At 39.9% G+C, this 22,295-nt stretch overlaps 1 protein-coding gene across 1 annotated transcript in view; it reads right to left on the reverse strand.

Annotated features, from left to right (window-relative positions):
- kalrnb (kalirin RhoGEF kinase b) overlaps positions 1-22,295 on the reverse strand; it is a 163,522-nt gene that overhangs the window by 130,062 nt on the left and 11,165 nt on the right. The window contains exons 2-3 of the mRNA XM_060918780.1: positions 1,435-1,527; positions 1,157-1,271 (exon numbers count right to left, since the gene is read on the reverse strand). Coding sequence (XP_060774763.1) covers positions 1,157-1,271; positions 1,435-1,527 — 208 coding nt within the window. The remainder of the gene's footprint in view (positions 1-1,156; positions 1,272-1,434; positions 1,528-22,295) is intronic.

Consider the following 22,295-nt stretch of genomic DNA (forward strand, 5'->3'; position numbering starts at 1 on the left):
CTAGCGATAACGCTGCAATAGCTATGCAGTCTGGTTAGTCAAATGACTTTCTATGGATTTGCCCACCCAGTTGCCATAGCCTTGTCCACGGCTAACACATAGCTAGTTAACTTGGACACCGTTAGCATAACTCCATTTTTTTACACACGAACATGAATAACGTTAACTTTTCTGAAGTCCTTTCAGAAATATGTTTTAGCATAATCTTGCCAAATAAACAGAATGTAGACATCTTTCTTTTCTAGTAACATTAGCTACCTAATATGATTTCGAGTTTGAAAAGAGTTTGCGAGCATGTCAGGTGGAGCTTCAGCTCTACAGGTTCTACAAGCTAGTCAGTAAACTCAGTATGTATTGTAAGCGTTGACAGAAAATGTACTTTTAATACTTAAGTATTTTTAAAAGCTAGTACTTCAGTACTTTGACTTAAGTAAAAATTTGACTGTACAACTTTCACTTGTCTCGGAGTAACATTTGACTGCACTTTGACTTAAGCAATGAAGTTGGGTATTTTGTCCATCTCTGGTTGCAGCCAACAATGTCTTACTGTGGGAACTTGTGCATAGTTGAAGACATCGTGGTAGACCAATCAAGACATACATTGACTGAAAGATGACGTTGGTGTCAACACAAAAGAGGAACTCGCAGCACGTATGGACAATCGGGATGACTGGCGTGTGAGACAACAGGCTCGCCTGTGGGCAGCTGAAGTACGTACGTATTGAAATTTATTGTGTGTTTAGAAATTCTGGTGCTAATTAGGACATTAAGTATGACACTGATGGTGGTATATATCTCCCACTGCACCACTATAAGCAGGTTGTCAAAAGTATGAAACTCAACTTGTGTTGTAAAATAAATCATGGATGTCATTGAAGCTCGGGTTAAGCATGATACCTGATTTTTTTTTTGCCTGCCCTCCTGACACAAGATATAAATATCATCCATAGCAGCTGCAGTGACACACCATCTGCTCAGATCAGTGGCTGATCTCCACATCCCCCACATCAAACATGCATCATTTATTCATTTTCATAGGCGCTTCACACCATCCTACTAGAACACCTGGTGGTTCACACTGTTTCCACAAAGCACTTGACGTGAGCGGATCACATGCACGGCACACGGAGATAAATCTGGACAGGGTTCGGAGCACCTGGGCACGGTAGAGAGGTAGGTGACGAGTCGGCGCAGGTCCTCTTGCTTTATTCGGTCGTGGTTGCTGCGGGCAGGGAAGGTCAGGATGGGTCCTCCTCTCTTGTCTCTGCCTCCTAAAAGAGAGACAGTAGATTTAGACCAAGAACGATTCTCCGTGTTAAACCACTCAGCGAGCCACGTACTCCGAGAACAAGACCTTTTTCTTGTCATATTTCACTAATTAACTTTTAATAGTTCCATGCTGCATAAAATTAAGAAAAGTGCTCTGGTGCTGACCTGAGACAAAGGCGACCTTTTCCCTCAGAACCGTCAGAACATCAGCAGCCTTTACGCCGTCATTCCTCAGAGATCCGGCCGAGAGAGATGGAACTGAGATGTGAGAAGAGGAAAGAAGGAAAAGAAAAGAAAACCAGCTAGGAGTTACACTCAGACAGCGTATTCAGGACTGCATTCATTCACACAGCCTTATTAATTTCATCGAAAAGATTAAAAGAAACATGCTGTCTAAAGCAATGCGTTTTTAAACAAAATGGCCATGCCAGTGTATAGCACCGATATCAGCGTTGTCAGATTGAGAGATTTCCCCTATTAGGTTTCCTTTGGTTCTGCTGTCTGGGATAAAAACTCTGACGTTACTGATGTATTTATTTATTTATTTATTACCAAAGTAATTTAACTGCTATATCTCAGGCGCATATTGTCAGATATTATATGGGCACAAGTGTTTTACTGGGAAATACACCACTCAGATTTTTCATCCAAACTCCATCCGGGACATGGAGAACCAAAACCGTGACATAAATCTCTATCTGTCAGTCGTGCGGAAATTGATGAATAGTTTTGGTAAATTTGAGTACTTGTTGTTTGTGAATGTGTCGATATAATAAAAATAAAATCACACGTTGGCTTGAAGACATGAAGTTTATCTTCTCGTGTTGAAAAACTCGGATTTTTCATATGAAATACATCTTGGATCTGAGTGACAGATTTAAATAATATTGGCTGGCGTTGAGTGGTATATCAGATATATTCCATTCCGAACGAGTCGAAGACGAGTAGCTGAATGGAATATATCCGATATACCATGAAAAAAAGCCATTATTATTATTATTATTATTATTATTACACATACACATTCCTTTCAGGTGTTCAACGCGTCTTTCTCTTTCAAAATTCTCTCAAAAATCTTCCATATTTAATCAAGCAAACCTGGCAGCCATGCTTGTTTACAAATTGTCCCAGTCGCTCGCTAGGGCAGAAGTTTTACATCTCCGATGTGTGACATCATGTTGTCTTGACAACCATGCAATATCGTAAACCATATTCAACGCTCGTTCTCCATTACGTAGAGTGATGTAATACACATTGGATAAGCGATATGCTAACAATATTGTATGATATCAAACCAAATGAATGAAACCCGCTAGAAGGGAATAGAACACGTTTTTATTCTATCGAAAAAGTGTCCTGTATGTATAATAATTCCCGATATTTCACTCTGATGATGTCACTCCTAGGGGTGGCACGGTGGTGTAGTGGTTAGCGCTGTCGCCTCACAGCAAGAAGGTCCTGGGTTCGAGCCCCGGGGCCGGTGAGGGCCTTTCTGTGCGGAGTTTGCATGTTCTCCCCGTGTCCGCGTGGGTTTCCTCCGGGTGCTCCGGTTTCCCCCACAGTCCAAAGACATGCAGGTTAGGTTAACTGGTGACTCTAAATTGACCGTAGGTGTGAATGTGAGTGTGAATGGTTGTCTGTGTCTATGTGTCAGCCCTGTGATGACCTGGCGACTTGTCCAGGGTGTACCCTGCCTTTCGCCTGTAGTCAGCTGGGATAGGCTCCAGCTTGCCTGCGACCCTGTAGAAGGATAAAGCGGCTAGAGATAATGTGATGTGTGATGTGATGTGGATGTATCCATATAATATAAAGAACATTACATGGTGGTGCGAAGATATGAAGTTTATCTTCTCGTGTTGAAATATTATTTTCACTCGTTTGCTTCACTCACTCGTGATATCTACATTCACCACTCGAAGATAAACTTCATATCTTCGCACAACCATGTAATATCCTCTATATAAATATTCATTTGATTATTCCCTGTTAAGAGGAAGTACAGTAGTACATTTTCAAATGGCTCTTTCTACATCTATATTTAAGAATTATGAATCTTCTGCATCTTTTTTTAAACAAGAGTGCTCTGAGAGCATAATATCCCCCGCTGGCAACTAGGCCTTAACTCTGGTAAAATGCGACTGAACTGAACGAAATTGCAATATGCGTATTACCGACATATAACAAAGAATCCTGCCGAGTTTCGTGAAATTCCTCCAAAAATTGTGAGAGGAGTTCATTTCAGAAGGCGTGTTCCCTTCGCAGGACGGAGGACATCGCCATGACATAATCCCCACTTGGGCCTTTCAGCCAGCAGGGGGTAAAAATGAATTACTGTTGGCATTTTCGGTTTACAAAGCCTAAATAAAGCCTACATAAAGCCTACTTGAGTCAAATCAAATTAAATTTTCCCCACAATTATTTCCTGGATATAATATTTCAATTTTTTTTTCAAAAAATTTTTGAACAGTGGATGGCATGAAAGATATCAATCTGGCAACCCTGTCTACTATAATACTGACTATATTTTTTTAAAAAAATGTTGGCAGTGTTTGGACTTTGAGAGATTTCCTTAATGTTTTTTGCAGGCAGACTTAATCGTACACCAGTTCTTTAGTGAGTGTAATCCTGACCAGTCACATCTGGACACACACACACACACACCTGACATGTATGCATCCACACATGGATAAATTCAGACAGCTGACACATACACAGACTGTAAATATGCAGGTCACATAGACTGAACGAACACACGCACACACACACTCTCTCTCTCTCTCTCTGACACACAGACACCTAGAACACATCCATCATTCTCTCCCTCTCTACTTTTCTACTCTGGGCTTCCCTTCGTTTCTCTACCACGGATTGCATAAACTATTTAACCTGAATGAGAGAGGCTGTTCCTTAACATGACATGTTAAATGTACTGAGAAACAGATGCTTTCCACCAGTCCTGCGGGACACCAGAGACACACACACACACACGGGCTTTATATTTTACCACTGTGTCACGTACAATATCTCTACACGCAAACACGTCCTCTCCGTCCGCCTCCGTTTCTCCTCGACCACTCACTGTCTCTCTAAATCCATTTTCATCATGGTATACCATATGCATAAACCTGCTCATGAAAAGAAGACAAGCATTTGCAGTTAGTTCCAAAAAGTTGTGAAGATGAACAAATCACAAAGTAATGTTGTAAAGGACCAATGGATACATGCTAATTTAAGATTCAGGAGTAACGTTCATGCTGATAGTGAGAACAATGGACTTGGAAGTATCTCACAAAATCCAGAAGCGCGATATGAGCTATAGGAAAAAGATAGAACGGCAAATCCAAGTGTATATAATTACACCGTATGAATACACATTCTATACATACAGAAAAATCACTTTGATGAAGGTTCATCCTGTTCACGAATAGAGTTTTACTATAAAACATCTGAAAAACTTGTTCCCAAAATGTAACAAACCAACAAATTCTTTGGGATCATGTAGATTATCATCATCAAATCACCTGCGCGTGGTTCATACTTCTGAGATTTCCAGATTTCTCCCACAGTAGAAATATATCCAAAATAAAAATATTTACAGTGGTGCTTGAAAGTTTGTGAACCCTTTCGAATTGTCTATATTTCTGCATAAATATGACCTAAAACATCATCAGATTTTCACACAAGTCCTAAAAGTAGATAAAGAGAACCCAGTTAAACAAATAAGACAAAAATGTTATACTTGGTCATTTATTTATTGAGGAAAATGATCCAATATTACATATCTGTGAGGGGCAAAAGTATGTGAACCTCTAGGATTAGCAGTTAATTTGAAGGTGAAATCAGAGTCAGGTGTTTTCAATCAATGGGATGACAATCAATCAATCAGGTGTGAGTGGGCACCCTGTTTTATTTAAAGAACAGGGATCTATCAAAGTCTGATCTTCACAACACATGTTTGTGGAAGTGTATCATGGCACGAACAAAGGAGATTTCTGAGGACCTCAGAAAAAGCGTTGTTGATGCTCATCAGGCTGGAAAAGGTGACAAAACCATCTCTAAAGAGTTTGGACTCCACCAATCCACAGTCAGACAGATTGTGTACAAATGGAGGAAATTCAAGACCATTGTTGCCCTCCCCAGGAGTGGTCGACCAACAAAGATCACTCCAAGAGCAAGGTGTGTAATAGTCGGCGAGGTCACAAAGGACCCCAGGGTAAATTCTAAGCAACTGAAGGCCTCTCTCACATTGGCTAATGTTCATGAGTCCACCATCAGGATAACATTGAACAACAGTGGTGTGCATGGCAGGGTTGCAAGGAGGAACCCACTGCTCTCCAAAAAGAACATTGCTGCTTGTCTGCAGTTTGCTAAAGATCATGTGGACAAGCCAGAAGGCTACTGGAAGAATGTTTTGTGGGCGGATAAGACCAAAATAGAACTTTTTTGGTTTAAATGAGAAGCATTATGTTTGGAGAAAAGAAAATACTGCATTCCAGCATAAGAACCTTATCCCATCTGTGAAACATGGTGGTTATAGCATCATGGTTTGGGCCTGTTTTGCTGCATCTGGGCCAGGACGGCTTGCCATCATTGATGGAACTATGAATTCTGAATTATACCAGCAAATTCAAAAAGAAAATGTCAGGACATCTGTCCATGAACTGAATCTCAAGAGAAGGTGGGTCATGCAGCAAGACAACGACCCTAAGCACACAAGTCGTTCCACCAAAGAACGGTTAAAGAAGAATAAAGTTAATGTTTTGGAATGGCCAAGTCAAAGTCCTGACCTTAATCCAATCGAAATGTTGTGGAAGGACCTGAAGCGAGCAGTTCATGTGAGGAAACCCACCAACATCCCAGAGTTGAAGCTGTTCTGTATGGAGGAATGGGCTAAAATTCCTCCAAGCCGGTGTGCAGGACTGATCAACAGTTACCAGAAACATTTAGTTGCAGTTATTGCTGCACAAGGGGGTCACACCAGATACTGAAAGCAAAGGTTCACATACTTTTGCCACTCACAGATATGTAATATTGGATCATTTTCCTCAATAAATAAATGACCAAGTATAATATTTTTGTCTTATTTGTTTAACTGGGTTCTCTTTCTCTACTTTTAGGACTTGTGTGAAAATCTGATGATGTTTTAGATCATATTTATGCAGAAATGTAGACAATTCGAAAGGATTCACAAACTTTCAAGCATGACTGTATACGGTACTATGAATCAGTGGCGAACCATTACTGTTACAGCTGGGACTTGAGCTCAGCCAAACCTTAGCCAGACACCAAAAAAGCAACAGGGCAAAGGATTTTGTAAGGGATTAGCGGCAGGCTGCCAGGTCACTCCGCTGTGTGTAGGTGTCGATGTTGATCTTAAAAGTAACTAAATAAATTACACAGGGAAATGAATACTTAAGTCTGAGTGAAAAATACTGTCGCGAGCGTGCAGTGTAGAAGAGTCTGGAGACAGAATTCTTAGTTTCTCAGTTGTTAGCCTGTAGCTCTCGATAGCACTGGCTTGACCACTTTATTAGCATTCGCTAACACTAGTGATGAACGCTACACCGGCTGGAAGGCGACTTCACTGCTGCGCCGACTCACAGTTAAGCTCGTGCTGGTCTTCGAGAAGGCCTAGAGCGATAAATTTTTGGTTCCTCTCACTATAAATCAAAATCTTATTAACCAAATCAGTCATCTGTCACTTCTGACAGAAACACACACTGCCATGGCCTTCTGTCCCGGCAATGAAGTCCTAACCGATGAGTGAGCAGCTCTAAACTTTTCTCAGCCTCGAGACAACAAACAAAACAATCTCACTGGATAGATAACTCAATTTTAATGTTTTCAGGACAATAACCCTTTCATTTTTGAAGCAAATTTGATAGAAAATGAGGCCAAGTTAAAATTAGAAGAGAATAATTATCTCATCTCATCATCTCTAGCCGCTTTATCCTTCTACAGGGTCGCAGGCAAGCTGGAGCCTATCCCAGCTGACTACGGGCGAAAGGCGGGGTACACCCTGGACAAGTCGCCAGGTCATCACAAGGCTGACACATAGACACAGACAACCATTCACACTCACATTCACACCTACGGTCAATTTAGAGTCACCAGTTAACCTAACCTGCATGTCTTTGGACTGTGGGGGAAACCGGAGCACCCGGAGGAAACCCACGCGGACACGGGGAGAACATGCAAAGTCCACACAGAAAGGCCCTCGCCGGCCCCGGGGCTCGAACCCAGGACCTTCTTGCTGTGAGGCGACAGCGCTAACCACTACACCACCGTGCCGCCCGAGAATAATTATAATGAAATAAATTAAGTAGAACATTTGAAATGCTGATATGTTTGGGCCTTCTCTGAATACCTAGAAGGCCCTGACGGTTCCCCTCTGATATATATATCAGGGGCTAGAAAAATGCGGACTGAAGTAGAAATCACTTCAGCAAAAGACTAATTTGATGATATGAGAAAGTGAAGGTAACAAGGATTGAAATAATAATCTAATAGGAGTGTAGGATGCTTGTAATGATCACAATCACCTCAAAGCTGCTTTAAATGTGACAATATGGCTTCCACTATTATAAAATAGCACTTGATCCAGCACATCCTATTGTTTTGAAAATGATGAGCCAGCAGTTACTTGTACACACAACTTCTAGAAGCTACAAAACGCTAAATGAATAAATGATTGTATATACAGTGTTCAAAACATAAATTTCTGTGTGACACATTATGATTATATCAAACGGTCAGACAGCAGCGCTGGACTTAATACGGCTCCTCGCTTGAGCTGATATCGCACCGCACAAATACTGAAGAGCGCCTGTCGTTACATCTGATATCTAAATACCAATGTACACTCAATTGTGAATATGGCCCTTTCTGTTTTAATCAGGGAGTCACTACGTACTGTATACGGACTACCATTAAGTAACTATATGTAAGAATTATGGCCGATCACAGTAGACATTTTGTTTAAATAGCTAATTCTGTTGTTTTACACCAAAAAACAAACAAACAATCTTCTTCTTCCTCTTCCTCCTGCTGTTCCCTCCCATTCAAGGTTGCCACCGCGGATAATGTCCTTCCATTTCCTCCTGTCCTCCGTATCCTTTTCCGTCACACCAACAGTCCTCATATCCTCCTAGGCTGGCTTTTTTTCGTGGTATATCAGATATATTCCATTCAGCTACCCGTCTTCGGCTCGTTCAATATCATGCTAGCTGAATGGAATATATCTGATATACCACTCAACGCCAGCCAATATTATTTAAATCTGTCACTTGGATCCACGATATATTTTGTATGAAAAATGAGAGTTTTTCAACACTAGTAGATCAACTTCATCTCTTCAAGCCAACGTGTGATTTTCTTTTTATTATATAGACACATTCACAAACAAAAAGTCCCCAAATTTATCAAAACAATTCATCGATTTCCTCACAAGTGACACATAGAGATTTGTGTCACGGTTTTGGTTCTCCATGTGCCGGATGGAGTGCGGATGAAAAATACGAGTGGTGTATTTCCCAGTAAAACACTCGTGTCTATGTAATATTATAAGACTGAATAAATGATTGGGAAATGCAGTAGCAGGCTGCACAATAAGCTCAAATCCAAATGCAAAAAGTAAAATAAAAATTAAAAAAAAAAAATTAAAATCAGTAAACAAACTGACATGGTATGTTTTTAAAGCTCACTGTTATTTATATCGAACCATTACCTTAACTGCACTGTTCAACTGCCAGCAGCAGCCATTTTGGATGGTTCATGAGTCGGTCTTAGTCACTTGGGAGTTCTCAAGCTTTTTACAGCTAGAGACCATTTTAAATGTTAAAAATATATCACAAACGCCCTTACTTTCTATTTTTAAACATATCAAATATTAGACTTGTGATTTCAATGTATACAGTAAGAGTTGGTCATTTATTGGAGCCATAGAGCCTTTTTAATCCCAAATTTCCACCAGTCAAACATCAAGTTATATTAAATTCACATTATTTATTGACAATATTGCTCTGGAGAGCCAGGGTTTTTTTCTTTAAACACTTAAATCCTGGGTTTTTTTTGCTTGTTTTTTTACGCTCATGTCCAAAATTGGTCCCTAAGCCGTCTACGTTTAGCCTTTAGGAAACGACCCCTGAGCTTTAACCCCATCGATCACTTGTTGGATGCTTTGGATTGCAACATCTGGAGACGGTATGACCCTCTGAGTGTTAACAGCCAGCAACTTCATCAGGACCTTTTGCAGGAACGGGAGCACATCCAACAACTGCATTTTCATTGGGTCACTGGCTTGGTGTCACAGCAGCCGAGGAGCAGCGGCTGCCAAAGGAGCTCACATGACATACCGAAGGACTGCAGAAATCCTTCTTACTCTTTTCATGCATTTATTCTGTTTTTACATAATAGAGATTTAAAATGTTGCTCCTGGGAATGTACGTGGGTGAATTATGTCATAATATTACACAAATTAGAATTGGGAAAAAAAAATAAACAGAAAAAAACCCCAAAACATTGCAGTAGTGATATTGAGCCAGTCTGACTCATGGAGCAGCGCCTGAGAAATTTCAACCAGCTTTCATTAACCTTCCAGTAATTTTCACGTCTGATTTACCAGCAGGAAGGACATTGAGCATTTCTGTGACGTAAAAAGGAACATGTTTGCCGCTCTGCGTTCAAATTATGTTAGACAGGAGTTATGTCAGGAAATTCACACCTACTTCTCTGCAAAGCCTGGAGGGCTAGCACATGCGCTAATGGGTCTAACAGCAAGAACAAGGTGAGGAAACTTATTCAATTACACATACCAGACGTTCACATCCCCATCCTCCACTCCTGCTAGCACATGACACACATAAAGCAGGTCTAGAAGTCACACAAGTAGTAATTACGCATTATGGTGTCTGGGTCTTGCTGTGTATCGCAGTTGTGGAGGAGAGAGAGGAGAGTGTTATACAGGGTTGGGGGATCTGCGTGACAAAATCAGCCCAGTAATCAATACAATAAAAATACTCGAAATACTGTATATTGTAATATTTGCGCATCACATCAAGGTCCTGAAATGGTCTTGTATTAATTTCCTTGATTACTTTTCTATAACAGCAACTCTGACACTGTTGTTTAAATCACAGGTTTATATTAATCCACGAATGTCGTCACTTCTATACAGTGGTGCTTGAAAGTTTGTGAACCCTTTAGAATTTTCTATATTTCTGCATAAATATGATCTAAAACATCATTAGATTTTCACACAAGCCCTAAAAGTAGAGAAAGAGAACCCAGTTAAACAAATGAGACAAAAATATTATACTTGGTCATTTATTTATTGAGGAAAATGATCCAATATTACATATCTGTGAGTGGCAAAAGCATGTGAACCTTTGCTTTCAGTATCTGGTGTGACCCCCTTGTGCAGCAATAACTGCAACTAAATGTTTCCGGTAACAGTTGATCAGTCCTGCACACCGGCTTGGAGGAATTTTAGTCCGTTCCTCCGTACAGAACAGCTTCAACTCTGGGATGTTGGTGGGTTTCCTCACATGAACTGCTCGCTTCAGGTCCTTCCACAACATTTTGATTGGATTAAGGTCAGGACTTTAATTTGACTTGGCCATTCCAAAACATTACCTTTATTCTTCTTTAACCATTCTTTGGTAGAACGACTTGTGTGCTTAGGGTCGTTGTCTTCTCTTGAGATTCAGTTCATGGACAGATGTCCTGACATTTTCCTTTAGAATTCGCTGCTATAATTCAGAATTCATTGTTCCATCAATGATGGCAAGCCGTCCTGGCCCAGATGCAGCAAAACAGGCCCAAACCATGATACTACCACCACCATGTTTCACAGATGGGATAAGGTCCTTATGCTGGAATGCAGTGTTTTCCTTTCTCCAAACATAACGCTTCTCATTTAAACCAAAAAGTTCTATTTTGGTCTCATCCATCCACAAAACATTTTTCCAATAGCCTTCTGGCTTGTCCATGTGATCTTTAGCAAACTGCAGACAAGCAGCAATGTTCTTTTTGGAGAGCAGTGGCTTTCTCCTTGCAACCCTGCCATGCACACCATTGTTGTTCAGTGTCCTAATGATGATGGACTCATGAACATTAACATTAGCCAATGTGAGAGAGGCCTTCAGTTGCTTAGAATTTACCCTGAGGTCCTTTGTGACCTCGCCGACTATTACACGCCTTGCTCTTGGAGTGATCTTTGTTGGTCAACCACTCCTGGGGAGGGTAACAATGGTCTTGAATTTCCTCCATTTGTACACAATCTGTCTGACTGTGGATTGGTGGAGTCCAAACTCTTTAGAGATGGTTTTGTCACCTTTTCCAGCCTGATGAGCATCAACAATGCTTTTTCTGAGGTCCTCAGAAATCTCCTTTGTTCGTGCCATGATACACTTCCACAAACATGTGTTGTGAAGATCAGACTTTGATAGATCCCTGTTCTTTAAATAAAACAGGGTGCCCACTCACACCTGATTGTCATCCCATTGATTGAAAACACCTGACTAATTTCACCTTCAAATTAACTGCTAATCCTAGAGGTTCACATACTTTTGCCACTCACAGATATGTAATATTGGATCATTTCCCTCAATAAATAAATGACCAAGTATAATATTTTTAGGGATGAGCGAGTACAGCATTATCTGTAAACCATATGAATTATCTGTATCCGAATCCGTACTCGGAGTGGGTGGGGCCTAACCCAGAAGTAGGCGGGATTTAACCCAGAAGTGGGTCTGGTTGTCTTGAAACAGGCGGGGCTTTAACCAGTATGTTATTTTAAGCATGCAATTGATATGGGTTGATCAGAAATTGTTATATTTATTGCTGATTAGAAAACTATTTACAGGACAGCATCAGCATTGAGCTTCAGATCAATGGTTTTGATCACGATAGCAAACGAACTATTTACAGAACAAGTTTTGCAACAATGAATACAACACATGCGGTTGCAATTATGAAATGAAATGTAATGAACAAGAGTTTTCATCCTCAACATATGAGAGAGCTGTTCTCTGTGAGTGAGCAGAGCGGTGTGTGTAGGGGAGGGGTGCTGTGACGCTGTGTGAGGATTATCATTCAGTCCGAGCACAGATATTGACTCGTATTACTCATATAATACTCGTACTCGGCAAAAGTGCTTTATCTGTACCGGATACTCGTTTTAGCCGAGTATCCGGCTCAACTCTAATATTTTTGTCTCATTTGTTTAACTGGGTTCTCTTTATCTACTTTTAGGACTTGTGTGAAAATCTGATGATGTTTTAGGTCATATTTATGCAGAAATATAGAAAATTCTAAAGGGTTCACAAACTTTCAAGCACCACTGTATAGGCACTTCACATTTAGCGCTGGAGCCAGCAGAAGTGGGTGACGCGTTGCGCCATATGCACTGTGTGCAGCGAGCATGCAGCAGGAATTTTGTCATATAGCACAATTGGATTCGGAAATTCCCCTTAAACATGAAATGGGTTTCCCCTGACCTAATTTCGAATCAATGAGGGAGCTACTGCAGAATAGCAGACCCAATTAAGATCGTTTTTCCAGTCGCCATTTTGAACAAGACCGCTGATGTCTCGCGTCTCATGACCGGAAAAACGGTTTTTAACCCTAACTCGGTATATTCGTGTACTTCACCCATTTCTAATTTGGCCTGAACAACGGAGCCTCTCTGAGATCTCGCGTCACATGACCAGAAAAACCCGGATGTTTTGGGTCCGCTATTCTGCATTCTAACCCCAATGAGAGTGCCAGGGATGATGTAGGCCTTTTCTATAATAAGTGATTTCTTTGAACTGTTCTTTTTCTGTGGCAGAATGATTGTACAGCATACAGCTTTAATTAAAAAAAAACAAAAAAACAAAAAAAAACCCACTAGAATTTGGTGCACAAGTTTTAATTTTCTTTGGGTTTTCTGAAATCAACACAGGGTCAAAATTATACATACAGCGTCAAATATTTACATACGCTCACTTACATTATTAATTCAGAGGTGCTGAAACTTCCAAAATGTCTCTTATCTTGCCAAGGCCAAGGTCTCTTAACTTCCTGTTAGTGATCATGATTGACTACAGCTGGTAGCTTCTCTGTGGCTTCATAAAAAGGGTTTGTTTACAGCACTCATTGGATTGACCAACACACAGTAAAATGGGAAAGTCCAAGGAGCTCAGTGCAGATCTGAGAAAAAGAGGATCGCAGATGTACACAACTCCGGATTATCTCTTGGAGCCATTTCTAAACAACTGCAAATTCCAAGATCAGTTCAAACAATTGTATGCAAGTTATTGTGAGGTGTAGTCACTTTGCCAAGCCACTTTGCTTCAAGAAAACCCAAACTGTCACCCTCAGCTGAAAGGAAATTGGTTTGGATGGTCAGGAACAACCTGGGAACCACCATGGCACAGCCCTGCCATGAACCGGAAGCTGATGGATCACTGTCTACAGCTCAGGGAGTTTTACATTACCATGGACTAAGAGGCTGCTATCCAAGAAATAACCCCCTGCTCCAAAATTGGCACCTTCAAGCTTAACTAAAGTTTGAAGCTGACCACACGGACAAAGAAAAAGCCTTCTGGAGGAAAGCCGTATGGTCAGATGAGACAAAGATTAAGTTCTTTGGCCACAATGACCACCATGTACCAGAGGCACACTGTACCAGCTGGTGGTGGTAGGATCATCATGCTCTGGGGCGGTTTTGCTGCCAGTGGAGCTGGTTCATTGCACAAAGTGGATGGAATAATGAAGAAGGACGACTACCTCAGAATTCTTCAGCATAAACCATCAGAAACTTGAACACGACTTGGGAATTACAACAGGACAATGAACCCAAACACGCATCAGAGCTGGTTGTGGAGGATAAAGCAGGCTAACATTAAGCTTAAAACAAGCCCTGACTTTAACCCTATTGAAAATATATGGACCGTACTTATAAGTCGAGTCCATGCCAAGAAAGAAAAAAAAAAAAAGAATTAATTGAACTCTGCCAATTCTACCATGAAGAGTCGTGAAATATCCAACCAGAATTCTGCCAGAAGCTTGTTCATGGGAAACAAAAATGTTTGGTCAAGGTGAATCTTGTGAAGAGACATTTTACCCAAATATTAGGTGTGCTGTATGTATATATTTTTGACCCTGTATGTATAATTTTGACCCTGTGTTGATTTCAGAAAACCCAAAGAAAATTAAAACTTGTGCACCAAATTCTAGTGGGTTTTTTTTATTAAAGATGTATGCTGTACAATCATTCTGCCACAAAAAAAGAAGAGTTGAAAGAAATTACTTAAAGCCCAAATATTGCCGTGACATTCATATCCAAGATGATACTCATGTCACTGTATGTAAACTTCTGACCACGACTGCATCATTGTTGATATGGTGAAGTTTATGGTGTAAGGAGATGTTTGGATGTTTGTTTCATATTTATTTGAACATGATGTAACGGTCAGTAAAGTTCCCTTTCCAAGAAAGAAAAATAAATAAATAAATAAAATCTACAGAACTGAGGACTTCCTGAAGATTTCTCAATAACATGACAAGCAGCATTTTTATCTTGATAACTGCAAGAGAGAGAGAAAGAGAGAGAGTTTAGTGAGGGAATGACTGTTTACAACTGTTATACTGTATACCACAATATAACTGACAACTTGTTTCACAGACTTTCAACAATATTAAATATAACTATAAATGGATAAAAGGTATTCTTTGATAAATTGAAAAACGGAAGTGTTCAGGAAACGACTGTGATGTAATAGTAACAAAACATATTGGCCAACATCATATCACCATTTAGCATCGATACAACTTCTTACACCACCAACGGATATAACTGACACCATTGAACCCATTAGTAACCTGTTTAGTCTGTGTTACAAAATAACTCAACATACCTTGCCAACAATTTAAGAAAATCCCATAGCAGGAAATCAAAATGGTGAAATTTAAATAAATAAATAAATAAGAGAGGATTTGGCAACCCTGTGGTCACAGACAGTGAGCAACTCACTGAGACATTGAGCACTGAATACAAAGTGCTGTATTAATAATTCATAATGATGGCATGCATCACTTTTGTAATGCTTTATGAATACGTCATCGTGTTGTAGCTACAGGAGGAAATGATCGATGTACAAAGGCCGCTCCAGTGCGAGCTGAAATAAACACATACACATATGCACATATACATGGCGCCATTCATGGTGAAAAACATTATCAGTGGACAGGAAACCTCTTAGAGAGGAAAGACTTCCCATGTTACAGGATCACAGTGCATCAAAAAAAAAAAAAACCAACACAACAAAACCTCCCAGGAGAACTGGGAAATGGGCTGCTCTCCGTAATCACCAAATGAAACCAATCATGGCAAGGCGCTGCCAAATGGCTGTGCGAATCCGACTCCAGTCAAGGGCAGCCGGAATAAAACTCTGACCCACGGGTGCACTACACCCTCCTCTATTCAAACTCCGAGAACAATAGCTGGCACTGGCCTAGTATTAGTGTTCTGTGTTGTATATTTGTGTGAGTATGGACCATGAGATCAGACCTTGACTAAAAGCCAGAAATGAGGTGAATTAAATGATATCATGGAAAACTGGCAAATTTGGACAAACTTATTTTCATGTGCATGACGTAGCATATGGAGATTATACTGCGAATTCTCAACTTCTGATTAGTGTTGATGCATTTCCTGTAACAGCGTCTCTGACAGTAGTTCTGGCTATCAAGCAAATCAGATGCTTATCATAATGTGTTTGTTCTTATTCCTTATAGTATCTAGAGTAACAACTACTTCACATGGACATACAGTGGTGCTTGAAAGTTTGTGAACCCTTTAGAATTTTCTATATTTCTGCATAAATCTGACCTAAAATATCATCAGATTTTCACACAAGTCCTAAAAGTAGATAAAGAGAACCCAGTTAAACAAATGAGACAAAAATATTATCCTTGGTCATTTATTTACTGAGGAAAATGATCCAATATTACATATCTGTGAGTGGCAAAAGTATGTGAACCTTTGCTTTCAGTATCTAGTGTGACCCCCTTGTGCAGCAATAACTGCAACTAAACGTTTGCGGTAACTGTTGATCAGTCCTGCACACCGGCTTGGAGGAATTTTAGCCCGTTCCTCCGTACAGAACAGCTTCAACTCTGGGATGTTGGTGGGTTTCCTCACATGAACTGCTCACTTCAGGTCCTTCCACAACATTTCAATTGGATTAAGGTCAGGACTTTGACTTGGCCATTCCAAAACATTAACTTTATTCTTCTTTAACCATTCTTTGGTAGAATGACTTGTGTGCTTAGAGTTGTTGTCTTGCTGCATGACCCACCTTATCTTGAGATTCAGTGCATGGACAGATATCCTGACATTTTCTTTTCGAATTCGCTGGTATAATTCAGAATTCATTCAAGCCGTCCTGGCCCAGATGCAGCAAAACAGGCCTAAACCATGATACTATAACCACCATGTTTCACAGATGGGATAACGTTCTTATGCTGGAATATAGCATTTTCCTTTCTCCAAACATAACGCTTCTCATTTAAACCAAAAAGTTCTATTTTGGTCTCATCCGTCTGCAAAACATTTTTCCAATAGCCTTCTGGCTTGTCCACGTGATTTTTAGCAAACTGCAGACGAGCAGCAATGTTCTTTTTGGAGAGCAGTGGCTTTCTCCTTGTAACCCTGCTATGCACACCATTGTTGTTCAGTGTTCTCCTGATGGTGGACTCATGAACATTAGCCAATGTGAGAGAGGCCTTCAGTTGCTTAGAAGTTACCAATAGTGTCCTTTGTGACCTCGCCGTCTATTACACGCCTTGCTCTTGGAGTGATCTTCGTTGGTCGACCACTCCTGGGGAGGGTAACAATGGTCTTGAATTTCCTCCATTTGTACACAATCTGTCTGACTGTGGATTGGTGGAGTCCAAACTCTTTAGAGATGGTTTTGTAACCTTTTCCAGCCTGATGAGCATCAACAACGCTTTTTCTGAGGTCCTCAGAAATCTCCTTTGTTCGTGCCATGATACACTTCCACAAACATGTGTTGTGAAGATCAGACTTTGATAGATCCCTGTTCTTTAAATAAAACAGGGTGCCCACCCACACCTGATTGTCATCCCAGTGATTGAAAACACTTGACTTAATTTCACCTTCAAATTAACTGCTAATCCTAGAGGTTCACATACTTTTGCTACTCATAGATATTTAATATTGGATCATTTTCCTCAATAAATAAAAGACCAAGTATAATATTTTTGTCTCATTTGTGTAACTGGGTTCTCTTTATCTACTTTTAGGACTTGTGTGAGAATCTGATGATGTTTTAGGTCATATTTATGCAGAAATATAGAAAATTCTAAAGGGTTCACAAACTTTCAAGCACCACTGTGTGGTAGACACGTCACATAATCTAACACTATCATCTAACAAAAAAAAATACAGTATAATTGTTTATATGGTGATTTAATTTTTTTTAAATGTAGATTTATTTACTATTTTAGGAAGGAGTCTGCAGTGTCAGAGCTTACGTTTTCTGCCACATGAAAGTCTTCAGAACAGAGTTGACATTTTCTCGTTTCTTGGTTTCTGACGTTTATAGCTGCTATAATGTTAGTGATAATGGGAAAAAAATTTTGTGGATGAAATGTAACTATAAATGAATAAAAATTATTATTTCTATCCACATTCACAGGATATGAGCAATCATGCGCTCTGATTGGCTAGTCTACTACTAGGATATCAGCTCATATACCATGAGTAGAGAAAAACAAAACGGTGGAGCACATCAAGTTTATCAAGTATTTAAAAAAAAAACAGAAATAGCTAAAAGAAAATAGTTCCCCCCCCCAAATATTGCCTGTTCCACACTCCAGCCCAGTTGGTGGCAGTAATGCACCTTTAAATTGGTTTGCCAAACAAACAAACAAACAAACAAAAAACCCTAAAGAAGAAGAGGAGGAAAATGGTGGAGCGTGTTGCCAAACAAACCGAAGATGAAATAAAAACTCTACTCAAAAACAAAACCCCAAAAAAAATAAAAATTATGTATTTGATGGTAAGAACGTATCTTTTTTTTCAAGAATTATCATCACATTTTTCACAAATTACTCCTGTCATTTTGCTGGTTTGTTTACATTCTAAGCAGAAATTATTTTGTCGGACGTTTTGTATAAAGTTTTTAGTTACCGAATTTGCAAAAAATAAAAATGCTCTGTTTCTCAAAATCCAGTGAATGCGAATAGAATAAAAGAGTTATTCCACTCAATCTCGTCGTACACGGCTTATAGCCGACTTGACTCGGTGCTACACACCTCGTCGGCTATCAGCTCATGTACGACTCGATTTCGTGGAATAACTGTTAAATGTGTGTCATGTTATTCTTTATTAAATACTAAATCGTAATTGTTGGCAAATTGCTGTGGGTATAAGAGAAATAAAACACTTGCTCATCAAACCCAATGGAAAGGTTTGTTTCATCATCCACCCACTGACCATGACTGCAGAGCTTCAGGAAAACCCAGAAACAATGACATCAATCATTTTTGGAGTCCATAAAAGCTTATGAAATTGATTTCACCATCTCCCAGACTAAAGATCTTGGCAACAGTTGCTACAGCAACACTTCTGACCCTCGGCCATGGGTCTGAGAAAGATCATCTGCTGCACGGCTGCGGAAGAGTGAATGCGTGTTGGAGATTCTCCTCCCTCGAGACTGCAATTCAAGACCAATCCTCTACTCTTATGTGTAGTAATGCATGCTGGTGGTTTTCCTTGTATTCCCCGTTAAGCCATACGGCCACTACGGATGATGTAAAATGCTGCTTCGGCAAATTGCTCTGCTTTGTAGTCTGGATGCTGAGAACGTGATTTTTTTTTTTCAAAAACAGGAGACTGTACGGCAGGTACTGGAGACATCCTCTGGGTAGTTATAATCCATTAAGTAGGCATATCAGATGCTCGCTGGCCATGCTGTGAAAATTTTCCATGCAGACGCTCATCTAAGTTTTCAAATCTGTCGTTGCTTAACTCTTGAATATTTTCTATCGTCAATACGATCATTAAAAAGCTTATAATCTCTGCTTTCAAAAGAAATGTATCTGGTTATGACCTGTTCAGTACTTTGGGAGTAACGGCAGGTTAAAGTCAGTACAACAGAGTAAGAACTCTGCTCGCGTGACGTCGGGAAACTGCCGATGTTTTTCTTTTTGAGTCACGGGAAAGCGGTCAGGCTCTCTCTCTCTCTCTCTCTCCTGATCGGTTTCCAACTGGATCACTCATCAATATCAATCAGATAACTTTTATAGGGATATTCTCTTGCTCTCACTGTTTCTGATGAAGGATTCAGCAAAATTTTCCCTCTGCTAGTTTTGACGTTATGAGTCATGGGAGACTTTGAAGTGAGTTTTCATAGCTTTACCTACTTATTTTTTCAAATCAAACTGATTCATGTAAATAAATAACTGTTTTAGAATATAAAGTTGTTTTGATGAAAAATATTGAGATCTATGGGGGGGGGTGTCGCAGGCAAGCTGGAGCCTATCTCAGCTGACTACGGGCGAAAGGCGGGGTACACCCTGGACAAGTCGCCAGGTCATCACAGGGCTGACACATCGACACAGACAACCATTCACATTCACACCTACGGTCAATTTAGAGTCACCAGTTAACCTAACCTGCATGTCTTTGGACTGTGGGGGAAACTGGAGCACCCAGAGGAAACCCACGCGGACACATGGAGAGCATGCAAACTCCACACAGAAAGGCCCTCGTCGGCCATGGGGCTCGAACTCGGACCTTCTTGCTGTGAGGCGACAGCGCTAACCACTACACCACCGTGCCGCCGGTCGGAATGATATTTTAAAAAATCCAGAAACACGAGTGTCGATTTCAGTTCAGTTAATGTGAATTATTTATTGGATGTGGATCAGACAGTTTTTTTTGAGGTTGCTTTGAAAGCTGTGAATATCATCATTTATATTCTTTCATATAAACACTAGTCAGCCCTACTTTTGAGAAATACAAAGGCCTCCAGAGCACAAAGAGGGGATTAGAGATAATCTTTTCTTACTTTTTTGAGTGTACCAATTTAACGTTTTTACCCAATTAGCATAATTAATACTAATTAACTACAAATTTGCATAACTGGTTTTTACTAATTTTTCAAACATTGTATTCAGTATACAACCATCTATGTGCCTGCCAATTTCTATGTAAATATCTTGAAAAATAAAAACATTATATTAAGAAAAAAAACCCATTTGATCTCATTGGTTAATGAGGCCCATTTTGGACCATGTGATCCTCATACAGAAAAAACAGACGTTTTTTCAGTCTTTGATTTGTAATATCTCAAGAACGGATAAACATTTTAATTCTGTAAAAAGTCTGTTTGTTCAACTCTGAATTCAAGCAATTTGAAAGCAGTTTCAATTTGAGACCAGTTTCAAGCAATTTGGATTGAATTTCCAACTGATACACCTATATTAAGAGAAAGAGCAGGGTGTAAACCCCAAGCCTAAAACCTCTGATATTCTGGATTCCACCTATAAGAGTAAATGTGGCATATTGGATGTTACCAATATTGTTTCGGATTGGAACAACAATAAGAAGTCCAATCAGTTGACTGGTGATGGTCCCTGCAGGCCTAGAAAAGCTCTCGAGGAGAACACAGAGCTTATTATGTACAGAATAAAACACTCGGGAAAGAGACATTATTGGAAAATAATCAACAACGGAGAGATGTGGTGCAGACTACTGTTCCTGTTTCTACGTTCCGACATGTTTTATTCCTCTTACTCCACAGCACTTTGCCAACAATTACATTATACAAAATGCCATGTCATAGTTTTTATCTGTTAATAGCTACATTTAATGTCGTGGAACATCACTGAGCCAAGTTGCTACACAAGCTTTTATCACAGACATCACAGCAGCTAGAAGTCGTTTCATCAGCAGCCTTTCTTTTTTCTCTCTCTTAAAGCCAACAGGACAAGAAATGCAACTTGCAGCAAGAAACCAGAAAACGTACACCCCTTTACCCTGAAGACTTTCCTGTGGCAGAAAACTTACTGTCTGGCCCAAAGTGCTGACACTGACACCTTCTTGCATAAATGTTCAATCTGATTACAGAAAGCGTCACCATATTAACAATGATGATGTTTTTCTTTTGTTACAACACGTTTTAATCCTAGTCTTAATGACATACCAGACCATGTGGACCAAAAGGATGCCGGTTCGATTCCCCAGACCAGCAAGAATGGCTGAAGTGCCTTTGAGTGAGGCACCTAACCCCTAACTGCTCCCCAGACTGATCTGGGTATGTATGTAACTGTGCATAACAGCATCTGCTAAATGCCATTAATGTAATGTGAATGAATTGTTACTATAGAAACGATAACATTAGAACGAGTGCATGGATAGAAACCTTGTCGCTTGAAGGACAGTCAGAGCTGCTGTTACAGAAAATGAATTAACACCTTCTGACCAATCAGATTTGAGAGTTCAAATCTAGCATTACAGTATAAATTATGAAAGCCGTTTCATGATTGTAATCAATATTGTTATAGTTATTAGATATATATCGAAATCGAGTCGTACATGAGCTGATAGCCGACGAGGCACGTAGCATCGAGTTGGCTATAAGCTATGTATGACAAGATTGAGTGGAATAACTGTTTTAGTCTATCTACATTCACTGGATTTTGAGAAACGGAGCATATTTATTTTTTCGATAAATAAAAACTTTATACAAAACATCTGACAAAATAATTCCCACTTAAAATGTAAACAAACCAGCGAAATGACAGGAGCAATTTGTGAAAAATGCTATAATAATTCTTGAAAAATAGAAAAAGATACGTTCTTACCGTCAAATATTTTCATTCCATATTTTGTTGATTTTTTTTTTTTTGGGGGGGGGGGGGGGGGGGGGGTTGTTTTCAAGTAGAGTTTTTATTTCGTCCTCGGTTGGTTCAGCAACATGCTCCGCCATTGTGTTTTTTGGCGGTTG

This window comes from Neoarius graeffei, chromosome 4 (genome assembly GCF_027579695.1).
Source record: "Neoarius graeffei isolate fNeoGra1 chromosome 4, fNeoGra1.pri, whole genome shotgun sequence".
NCBI lineage: Eukaryota > Metazoa > Chordata > Actinopteri > Siluriformes > Ariidae > Neoarius > Neoarius graeffei.